The 11,442-nt window shown below is 51.0% G+C and overlaps 1 protein-coding gene across 1 annotated transcript in view; it reads right to left on the bottom strand.

The window, feature by feature from the left end:
- Nucleotides 1-221: 221 nt before the first annotated feature.
- The window catches only part of VWA2 (von Willebrand factor A domain containing 2), a 49,420-nt gene continuing 38,199 nt past the window's right edge, over nucleotides 222-11,442 (bottom strand). The window contains 6 exon segments of the mRNA XM_052661111.1: nucleotides 222-340; nucleotides 1,532-1,657; nucleotides 2,327-2,878; nucleotides 6,637-7,209; nucleotides 8,272-8,379; nucleotides 10,828-10,883. Of these exon segments, the coding sequence (XP_052517071.1) occupies nucleotides 222-340; nucleotides 1,532-1,657; nucleotides 2,327-2,878; nucleotides 6,637-7,209; nucleotides 8,272-8,379; nucleotides 10,828-10,883 (1,534 nt within the window).

Below are 11,442 nucleotides of genomic sequence, written 5' to 3'. Positions count from 1 at the left end.
GATGGCACCAGCTCGACAGTGCACAATTCGGTCAGCAAAACATGTGAAGAGTTCTCAGTGTGGTCGTGAAGCGGGTAACCAGCTGCTACCATGTCCCTGGGTAGCTCTGTCTGCAGCTAGGCCCCCTCTTCTCCCTGGGGCAGGACAGTGGGCAGGAGGGTTCAGACGGGGCTGGAGGCAGAGACCACAGACAGGGTTCTCTGCTGAAGGTAGGCTCCCTTTCAGTGCCCAGGGGGCCCAGGCCTTCTTTGTAGGCCCAGCTGGGAGGGGCTCAGTGGCTGCCCTCCTGCAGGCTCTCGGCTGGAGCCACGTGCCTTGAGGGCATCTCCTCTCAAGGCCCCTAGGAAAGAAGTGAACTTTGAGGATGTGAGGGTCTGAGTCCTCTTCTTAACCAACTAGCAACCTTATGGGCCCCATTGTGCCTTGCGCTTAGGCTAAGCCAAGCAGAAAGTGCCCCTCACAGCCCTCCCCGTATTAGGAAAACCACCTCTGCCAGGGCCTGCAAACGCAGGGCTCCAATGCGAATCGTCCACTGGCTGTTGCTGGCTTTTCTACCTTTAAATTCATGAGCAGCAGTCACAGGGGTCACCTAGGAGGCTGTGCAACAATCATTTTTCTATGCCCGTACTCTAGTCTCCTCTCTCCTAAATGGTTACTAATTCTCTTCTTTCCTCAAACCTCCAGCACCTCCTCCATGCCCTCACTCTCTGTTGAGCAAATAGACACTCAAAAAAAGAACTCCCAGCAACTTTCACTGCCCCATCCACCCACCCACTCGAACCTGTGCCCATGTCCTCTGCCTGTGTTCCAGTTACTCTGTGTCCACTGTGCTCCTCCCCAACAGTCTCCTCAGATTTTCATCAGAGTGTGTTCCGTTCAGTCACTCAGTCATGTCTGACTCTTTGCTACCCCATGGACTGCAGCACACCAGGCTTCCCTGTCCATCACCAACTCACTGAGCTTCCTCAAAGTCATGTCCATTGAGTCAGTGATACCATTCAACCATCTCATCCTCTGTCGTCCCCTTCTCCTCCTGTCTTCAGTCTTTCCCAGCATCAGGGTCTTTTCCAAGGAGTCAGTTCTTCAAGTTAGGTGGCCAAAGGATTGAAGCTTCAGCATCAGTCCTTCCAATGAATATTCAGGATAGACTTCCTTTAGGATGGACTGGGTGGATCTCCTTGCAGTCCAAAGGACTCTCAAGAGCCTTCTCCAATACCACAGTTCAAAAGCATCAATTCTTTGGTGCTCAGAACCATCTACTACACTACATGCTGAACTTACCGGTTGTCTCTCCCTCACTAGAACCCTCAGGAGGGCAGAGATTCTCAATGTCTTGTTTCCTGCTCTGTTCCTCTCACCCAGCATGGCACCTGGGATGTAGGGGGCACCCATTAAATGTTTCATGTATGAATGAACCAATGACTGACTCCTTCCATCGATGCCCTAGAGCCTCCTTTGGCTACAGTCCTGGGGAACAGGAGGACTGAGAACACCACCCCAGCCCCTACGTGGGAGCTGATGCAACACTCACGGTTCTCGCAGTGGGGGCCCTCCCAGCCACCCTGGCACTCGCAGCGGTAGCTCCCATTGCGCAGGACACAGGTGCCCTCGTTCATGCATGGGCTGGGTTTGCAGAGGTTAACTGGCCGCTTGGCTTCTGCAAGGGAGGACGGGAGGACGTGTCAGGAGACCAAGCCTGGGTCAGCCCTGCGGACCCTACCCTCACCCAGGACAAAGGTGAGGCCACAGGAGCAGGGTCTTACACGTCACAGTGGTTCTGTGGGCCCTTGAGCCACAGGTGAGCACACGAGTGGGCCCCAGCCTCCATTCAGCCTTCCTGCAGGCAAGCAGCCTCTTTCTTTAAGATGGGCTGAGCACACAGCAGTGCTCACTATCATTATTACAGCCACAGGCTTTTTAAAAGGTGCAGAGAATGTTCCTAGTAAAAGGAGGCTTGAAGTCAGGCTACCCTGGCTGGGTCTGTTCCTAGCAAGGTCCGTGCCATCCTGGGGTCTTGGTGGATATCCTAACAAATCTCTTCTTTTTAGGTGGGGTGCCGTCTATGGGGTCGCACAGAGTCGGACACGACTGAAGCGACTTAGCAGCAGCATATATTAAGTTTGGGGAGAGATACTTGTCTAAAATTCTCTGCACCTTAAAAGGGGACTTGTGTGTGCCTCCCACGCGGGATTTAGCACAGAGCCCGGCGCATGGAAAGTCCCCGGTAGTTGGAAGGAGCTGCTGTCCCCGTAGGGATGTCCATGAAGGCTCTGGCTGAGGTCCACCCTTCGGAGGCAACCCCGAAGTTGCGGATTCCCCCACTCACCTCTGCATATCCACTCGATGAGTGCATCCTGGTGGTGGCTCAGGTCTGCGTAGGCTGCCACGTGGATCAGGGCGTCGCGGGGACCCGCGAGCCTCCGCAGTGCCTCCCTCAGGACGGGCCCCACACCCACCACCAAGACCGAGACGCCGTTGTCCCTCAGCTTCTGGGCCGGGACAGCCGCGTCCTCCACCCCGCTCCCACCCGTGACCACCACCACCACCTTGGGGACGCCAGGCCGGGCGCCGCCCCGGACCGTCATCACCTTGTCATAGATGTGCAGCAAGGCCGTGCCTGCCGAGCCCACCCCTCCCAGGTAGGGGGCCTGGCTCAGGGCCCGCAGCACTGCAGCACGGCTAAGGTGGGTGTCCAGCCCGAAGGCTGTCTGGACGTGGCCGCCATACACCACCAGGCCGATCTGCGTCACATCGGGGTTCACGTCAAACCGGAGGGCGCAGCTTCTCACGAAGCTCTGCATCTGGGCGAAGTTCTTGGGCCCCACTGAGACCGAGGCGTCCAGCATGAAGGCCAGGTCCAGCGACTGGGCCTGGCAGCCTGTAGAACAAGCAAAGCGGCCCTCAGGGGGAAGCCGGGGCGGGGGTGTGCTGTTCTGGGGTGATCAGAGCCCAGGTCAGCCGGTCTCCACCACAGCATCCGGCCTCCACCCTCTCCTGGAAGAAAAGCAGGACACACGAAGGCTCAGCTGGACCATCCTCAGCCTCCCCTCTGGCAGCTGGATGTGGCCACATGATAGTTCTCTCCGGTGGGATGTAATGGAAAGTAACTGCAATTTCCAAGTTAGATCCCCAAAAGGAAGCTGCCTGCCTTCCACTTCCCCTCTGCCCTCTTCCTGCTGTCTGAGAAACAGCGGCCCTGGAGTTAACAGACAACTGAACCATCCTGCCGGCCCAGGCTGCTCACCTCTGAACTGTGATGGGAGAGGAATAAACAACTGCTGATGTAAGCCGTGGGGCTCTGAGGCTCAGTCTATGCCTCCAGGTGCCATGAACTGTATGGCAGTGGTGGTTTAGTCGCTAAGTTGTGTCCGATTCTTGTGACCCCATGGACTGTAGCCCACCAGGAGTAAAGTACGCAGTAAGAGGGTCCGACTTACTAGTTTTTTAAAACCACTCTAGCATGAGAAGAGTCCGAGAAACTGTCATAGCCAAGAGGAGTCTAAGAAGACGGGAAGACTAAATATAAAATTTATCCTGGATGGGATCCTTGGAACAGAAAAAAGACATTAGGTAACAACTAAGGAAGCTGGGATAAAGTGCAGACTGTCATAAATAATGACCAACGATGGACAGAGGTTTGTACCACTGTACAGGAGGCAGTGACCAAAAGCAGCCCCAAGAAAAAGAAATGCAAGAAGGCAAAATGGTTCTCTGAGGAGGCTTTACAAATAGCTGAGAAAAGGAAAGAAGGCAAAAAGCAAAGGAGAAAGAGAAAGATATACCCCACTGAATGCAGAGTTCCAGAGAATAGCAAAGAGAGAACGGAAGGCCTTCTTAAAGTGAACAATGTAAAGAAATAAACAATAGACTGGGAAAGATTAGAGACCTTTCCAAGAATATTGGAGATACCAAGGGAACATTTCATGCAAAACTAGACACAATGAAGGACAGAATTGGCAAGGAGCTAACAGAAGCAAAGAGATTAAGAAGAGGCGGCAAGAATACACAGAAAAACTATACCATAAAGGTCTTAATGACCTGGATAACCACGATGGTGTGGGTACTCACCTAGAGCCAGACATCTTGGTGTGTGAAGTAAAATGGGCCTTAGGAAGCATTATTACCAATAAAGCGAGTGGAAGTGATGGAATTCCAGCTGAGCTATTTCAAATCCTTAAAAATGATGCTGTTAAAGTGCTGCACTCAATATAGCAGCAAATTTGGAAAACTCAGTGGCCACACGACTGGAAAAGGTCAGTTTTCATTCCAGTCCCAAAGAAAGGCAATGCAAAGAATGTTCAAACTACTGCATAACTGTACTCAATTTGCATGCTAGCAAGGTAATACTCAAAATCCTTCAGGCCAGTCTTCAGCAGTACCTGAACCGAGAACTTCCAGATGTACAAAATGGGTTTAGAAAAGGCAGAGGAACCATAGATCAAATTGCTAACATTCACTGGATCATAGAGAAAGCTAGGGAATTCCAGAAAAACATCTGTTTCATTGACTACACTAAAGCCTTTGACTATGTGGATCACAACAAACTGTGGAAAATTCTTAAAGAGAGGGAATACCAGACCACTCTACAGGTCAAGAAGCAACAGTTAGGACCAGACATGGAACAACTGACTGGTTCCAAATTGGGAAAGGAGTACATCAAAGCTATATATTGTCACCTTGCTTATTTAACCTATAGGCTACTAGAGTACATCAAGGGAAATGCCAGGCTGGATGAAGCACAAACTGAAATTGCTGGGAGAAACAGCAACAACCTCATATATTCTGATATCACTCTAATGGCATAAAGCAAAGAGAAACTAAAGAGCCTCTTGATGAGGGTAAAAGAGGAGAGTGAAAAAGCTGCCTTAAAACTCAAAAAACTAAGATCATGGCACTCAGCCCCATCATTTCATGGCAAATAGAAGGGGAAAAGTGGAAACAGTGACAGATTTTATTTCCTTGGGCTCCAGCAGACGAGTGACTGCAGCCATGAAATTAAAAGATGCTCCTTGGAAGGAAAGCTATGACAAACCTAGACATCGTATTAAAAAGCAGAGATATCACTTGGCCAACAAAGGTCCAGATAGTCAAAGCTACAGTTTTTCCAGTAGTCATGTACAAATGTGTGAGCTGGACCATAAAGAAGGCTGAGCACCAAAGAATTGATGCTTTTGAATTGCAGTGCTGGAGAAGGCTCTTGAGAGTCCCTTGGACAGCAAGGTGATCAAACCAATCAATCCTAAAGAAAATCAGTCCTGAATAGTCATTGGAAGGACTGATACTGAAGTTGAAGTTTCGATACTTTGGCCACCTGATGGCAACACCCAACTCATTAGAAAAGACATGGATGCTGGGAAGGATTGAAGGCAGGAGGAGAAGGGGGCACCAGAGGATGAGATGGTTGGATGGCATCACTGACTCAGTGGACATGAGACTGAGAAAACTCCAGGAGATGGTGAAGGACAGGGAAGCCTGGCGTGCTATAGTCCACGAGGTTGCAAAGGGTTGGACACAACTAAGCGACTGAACAACATCAATGTTGGTTCATTAATTGTGACAACTGTACCTGGTTAACATCTTACAAGAGGGACACTGAAGATGGAACACAGGTGAACTCTACCATTGTCACAGTTTTTCTGTGAATCTAAAACTATTTTTTAAAAAATCCTCTGGCTGCCAAAGGAAGATAAGACTGGAGGGGCACAGTGGAGGTGGGCAGGCAGAGAGCCCTGTCCTTCCCCCAGCAGGAGGGAATGTCTCACCATTGGTGAGAGTGACACCTGGGGCTGAGAAGCTGAAATCCACATGCAGCTTCTTTAGAGGAGAAGTCGGGAGCCCTGTGGAGGGTGTGTTTCACCTACTCCTGTCTCTGACCATGGGCCAGGCCCCCCACCCCTGATGGGGATATCTACACCCAGGTTTTGTTTGCCAGGGCACCCGCTAGTGGTGGGTCATGGAAATCAACATGGGTCATAGAACAGAATGATTTCAGAACGCATCTCAGGTAGAAATGGCAAGTAGCATTTCAGGAAAGGCTTGGCTTGTTCTAGACATTTATGCTTGTATAGGCACATGTGTGTACTGGGAATGCATTTCTTTCTTGTCAAAAAGAAACTGGGAAGCTGCCGTTCTAGAGTTACACGTAGTAGGTTCAGAGCTCCTTGTTAACTATAACAATAAAAATTAATAACAGTGATACCTGCAATTCTGAGTGCACACTCTGAGCTTACTCTGTACTATTGTGCATCTTGCTTGCCCTACGTAATCCTCATAAAAGCCCCTTGGGCGGTGCTACTATTTGTCAGATTGTGGTGACCAGTAAAATGAGATGGTTAGACAGCATCACAACTCAGGGGACTTGAATTTGAGCAAACTCTGGGAGACAGTGGAGGACAAAGGATCCACGGGGTTGCAAAGAGTCAGACATGACTTAGCAACTGAACAACAACAAAACTGAGAAGTTACTCATCACAAGGCTCGTATATGAAAAAAAAAACTGGGGCTGCGGCTCCAGCCTGCATCAGAGGCCCTGGTTAAGTCCCTACCAAAAGGTGGAAGGTTCTACCACTGGCCGGCTGGCCCCCGGGTCAGGAAGGGCTGGCCCGCAGTTGGCACGGGTGTGGGGATGGTCCCTACCTGGGCGTGCCCGGCTGCACAGCTTGCCCTGCAGCTTTGGGATTTGGTCGAATAGGTCCTGCGGGCTGGTGTAGGTCAGCACACTCTCTGCGCCACCAGTGATGATCTCCAGTTCCGCCCGCACGTCCTCGCTGCCCACACCCAGCAGGAGCAGCTCCCAGGCCCTCGCAAAACCCGCCGGGCCGGCCACCTCATCCTGGGAGCGTGCCTCGGTCATCAGGACCACCGCCCGTTGAGGCCGGTCCAGGCCTGTCCTGGGGGCACTCCCGAAGCCACGCTCTGCCACCTGCTGCAGGGCCCGGCCCGTCAGGGTGGCGCCACCGTCGAAGTGCAGGCCGTCGAGGCTCCGGACCAGGTCCGGCACGTCCTGATACTCGCCCACTGGCACGGCCACGGTCAGCTCTGCGCCATAGAGAGCCACACCCACACGTGCCCGGGAGTCTCCGGCCAGGGCTGCCCGCACAAACAGCTTCACGAAGGCCTTGGCCCGCTGGAAGCCCTCCGGGGTGGCATCCGCTGAGCCGGCCAGCAGGAACAGGACGTCCACTCTGCACTCCAGGCTCAGATTCAGAGCTGCCGGGACACAGCTGCAGTCACCCTGGGGAGCACGTGAACCACCGTCCCACCTGGGATGCCCAACCCCACATGGGGCTGAGCCACCCCCCTCCTAGGAGAGGGATGGGGCCATAACACTGAGGCTGCAAGGCTAGTGACCAGAGCCCATCACCGAGTTAGACAGGGCTCCCGGCTCCCACCCAGGGTCTTGCTGTCTCACCTCTTTTTCAAAAGAAAAATGGAATCTATACTCTTCCCCCACTATGCTTAGTGCTTCTTGTGTCCTGTTGGAGAAATCTCTGTCTACCCCCAAATCATGAAAACAGGCTCCTATGTTTTCTTCCAGAAGCTTCACAGCTTTGCTCTCTACAGGTAAATCAATGATCCATCTGGAATTGATTTTTGTATAACTTGTGAGGCAGGGGAATCAAGATATACTTTTTCCCAGATAAGTCTCCAATTGACCTAGCGCGACAGTTTTTAAAAAGTTATTATTTAACAAGTCCCATCCTCTGTGTCAAGCATTGTGCTGAGCACTTTACGTACGGAATCTTCTTGCAAACTCCCATAACCACAGGGCAATAAAGTCAATTATAATCTTCACAGTTTTAGAATCAAGACGGGTCAGGGCTTCTCATTCCTCTTCTGGAAGAGGGGGGAAGCGACACTGCCCAGAACCATGAACCTGATGGGCTGGCTCCAGCCTACAGCTGGGCTCTCTGATGCCCACAGATCAAGCAGTGGCCATTCTAAAGCTAAGAAGCTAGGGGCCGTGTCCTACCCAGACCTCTAACCCCCGAGTTATATACCCTGGAGCCCTCAGGGTATCATCTGAGACATCAGCTCAGTGGTGTACTTGAAATGCACTAACTCCTGGGCCACTTCCTGAAAGTGAAAGTGAAAGTGAAGTCGCTCAGTCGTGTCTGACTCTTTGCGACGCCGTGGGCTATAGCCCACCAGGCTCCTCTGTCCATGGGCCACTTCCTACCTAGTGGCTAACAGGGTTGCAGACAAACAGCAGGAGCCCGGACTCCACTGCTCCCCAGTAACTGGAGTCTGGGAAGTCCCGGGCACACGTACCACAGTTGGCTTCCCTTCCAAAGGCTGGCGGGCAAAGGCAGTTGTACCTGTCCGGTCCTTCTGGAACACACGTGCCTCCATTCTGGCAGGGCTGTGAGTCACAGGGGCCTACCAGAGAGATGCCTGTTAAGAGCCTGGCACATCCGCCCAGAGATGGAAGGGCTTTGGCCACCCTGCCCCACCAGGGCCCGGCCCCTTCCTTTCCCGGGATGCACTAGGAAATTGGTCTCAACACCGGTAGCAAAGATGGGAAGGACAGCCAATGAGGGGTTAGGGTGTGGGAAGTAATAGACACTCAGTGGTGGGCTCAGTTAATGCTCTGTGTGAAGTATAGGCTCACTGTGGACCTGCCAATATCCCATGGCTCTGATACTGGGAGCACATGTTACAGACTGAATTATGTCTCCCCTTCCACACCCACTCATATGTTGTTGTTCAGTTGCTAAGTCGTGTCTGACTGTTGCAAGCCCATGAACTGCAGCATGCCAGGCTTCCCTGTCCCTCACTATCTCCCAGAGCTTGTTCAAACTCATGTCTGTTGAGTCAGAGATGCCATCCAACCGTCTCATCCTCTGTCGCCTCCTTCTCCTCCTGCCCTCAATCTTTTTCCAGCATCAGGGTCTTTTCCAATGAGCCCATTCTTAGTATCACATGGCCAAAGTATTGGAGCTTCAGCTGAAAATGGTGAAGGATGGTGAAGATGGGGTGGTGAAGTTGAAGATTTTTTAAAACTATGAAGTTTTATTCATTCGGTCCTTCCAGTGAATATTCATATGTAGGATTCGACACCCCCCCAATACCTTAAAAATGTTAATATATTACTTAGTGGTCACATGATTGTAATTAAAGTGTATACTTTTGAAAGGTAGGAATTGAGAGTAACTTTGGGCACCCAGGCCTGCAGTCCTATCAGCTGGAGTTTCATGGAAATGACTGGGAGTTCATTAACAGTGCCAACAGTGGCCTTTAAATGAGCGGCTATTATGGGTCAGGTACTGCGAAATTAAAAGACACTTGCTCCTTGGAAGAAAAGCTATGACCAACCTAGACAGCATATTAAAAAGTAGAGACATTACTAACAAAGGTCCGTCTAGTCAAAGCTATGGTTTTTCCAGTAGTCATGTATGGATGTCAGAGTTGGACCGTAAGGAAAGCTGAGCACTGAAGAACTGATGCTTTTGAACTGTGGTGTTGGAGAAGACTCTTGAGAGTCCCTTGGACTGCAAGGAGATCCAACCAGTCCATCCTAAAGGAAATCAGTCCTGAATAGTCATTGGAAGGACTGATGTTGAAGCTGAAACTCCAATACTTTGGCCACCTAATGTGAAGAACTGACTCCTTGGAAAAGACCCTGATGCTGGAAAGATTGAAGGTGGGAGGAGAAAGGGACGACAGAGGATGAGATGTTGGATGGCATCACTGACGCAATGGACACCAGTTTGAGTAAGCTCCGGAGTCGGTGATGGACAGGGGAGCCTGGCGTGCTGCAGTCCATGGTGTCGCAGAGTCGGACACGACTGAGTGAGTGAACTGAAGTGAGCTGAGGGTTACACATGCATGATCTCATTTCACTGATACAACCAAATGAAGCAAGTACTGTGAACCCCCATGTCACAGACAGGAAGCTGAAACTCAACAAACCGAAGTCACTTGCTGAAGGTTAGCTACTTGGAAAGTGGCAGAGCTAGGACTCAAACCCAAGTTACTCTGCTTTCAAAACCGTAAATCCCTGACCTTTTATTTCTAAGTGGAAACAACCAGGCTTTCAGTTCCTGCCAGCTGTCAGAGGCCAGCCACCTTAGAACTTTAAGATGCCCAGTGGATCACCTAACCCCAGGTAGGAAGTACCCTCCCACCTGCACACAAGCCTTTGGCTTTTCAGGGGCCGGGCACCTGACCTCATTAGGAGCAGCAAATCCATACAAGCACTGATGCCAAGACAACCAACTGCCATGCTCCTGCATCTGTGAGGTGCTCTAGACCCAAGAGTGATGAGTAGGGAGGGCCCACTGGGGAGCCAGGCTGAATGATCTTAATGGGGTTGATAAGTCCTCCTGTTTGCTGGGGACTTTGAAACTGATGAAGCACTTGGGTGGACATCATCTACTGAATCTCCCCTAGGAGTCCATGTATGGTACCCTCTACCATCCAGAGTAGGGAGACGGGGAGCCCAGACAAGGGGCAAACATTGCCCTCATTTTACAGAGGAAGAAAGTAAGGCTCAGGTATCTTGCTCTGGGTTTGGTGCTAGATAGGAGGTTTTCTGTTTGCAAAGCTAGGGGTCAGTGCATACCCTGCTCTGCCTCATGTAAAAGCAGAGTCCCAGTTAAGGAAGTAATTCCAAAGCTTCACTCCATTCTCAGTGAAAAGATACTGCTGAATGAGGGAAGCATTGAGTACCACACAAGCATGTTGCTCTGCCTCTGAAATCCCCGTGCCTCTGCCCTGGAGCCGGGTCCAACCCTACTTGCTGCCCCAGGAGTACAAATGCCCCTTTGGAAGCCAGCCTCATCCCAGGACCAGAAAGAACAGGAGGATCAAAGAGGCAGACTATACCTGGGCAGGTGGTCCTGTAGCAGCTGGTGGGGTGGGTGAAGAACACTCTCTTCCAGCTACGACCCAGGAAATCAAACGGTACAGATCAGAGGTTTAACAGGAAAGGTTATTTAAAATACTAAGAGCTGACATAAGATGCCAATGCAGAAGTGACTCAAGAAACCTGTTTTTTCCCCCTGATTCCACCCCAACTTTTGTCTGCACATGCAGTAGGAAATGTTTCAAACTACTCAAAGACAATTTTAAAAAAAAGATAATTTAAGCTGGCTATCCTGTCAGAAGTTAGAGATGTCTGTGTTCGATACTCTGAGCTACATGAACAGCTTTCTTGGGGACAGCAGAATGAGTGAGGGGCAAGAAATACTGGGATTAGGCAACTGGATTCTGGCTGTGTGACCTCATGCAAGTTAGTTTCCTTCTCTGGTCCTCAGTCCCCTCTTCTGTATAGCAACTCTATTGGGTAGTTTTCAACTGTGTTCCTTGGAGCCTTGGTGGAGAGGGAACAGGACTGTTCACGGCTCCCCCAGTGCCACAGCCCTGCCAGGAGGATGTGCAAACCACTGGCTGGTCTCAATGACCCCTGAGGCCTGTTTGCTTGTCAACCTTCTGTGACAA

Source organism: Budorcas taxicolor, chromosome 23, assembly GCF_023091745.1.
Source record: "Budorcas taxicolor isolate Tak-1 chromosome 23, Takin1.1, whole genome shotgun sequence".
Lineage (NCBI taxonomy): Eukaryota > Metazoa > Chordata > Mammalia > Artiodactyla > Bovidae > Budorcas > Budorcas taxicolor.
This window is presented reverse-complemented; position numbering and strand designations above follow the sequence as displayed.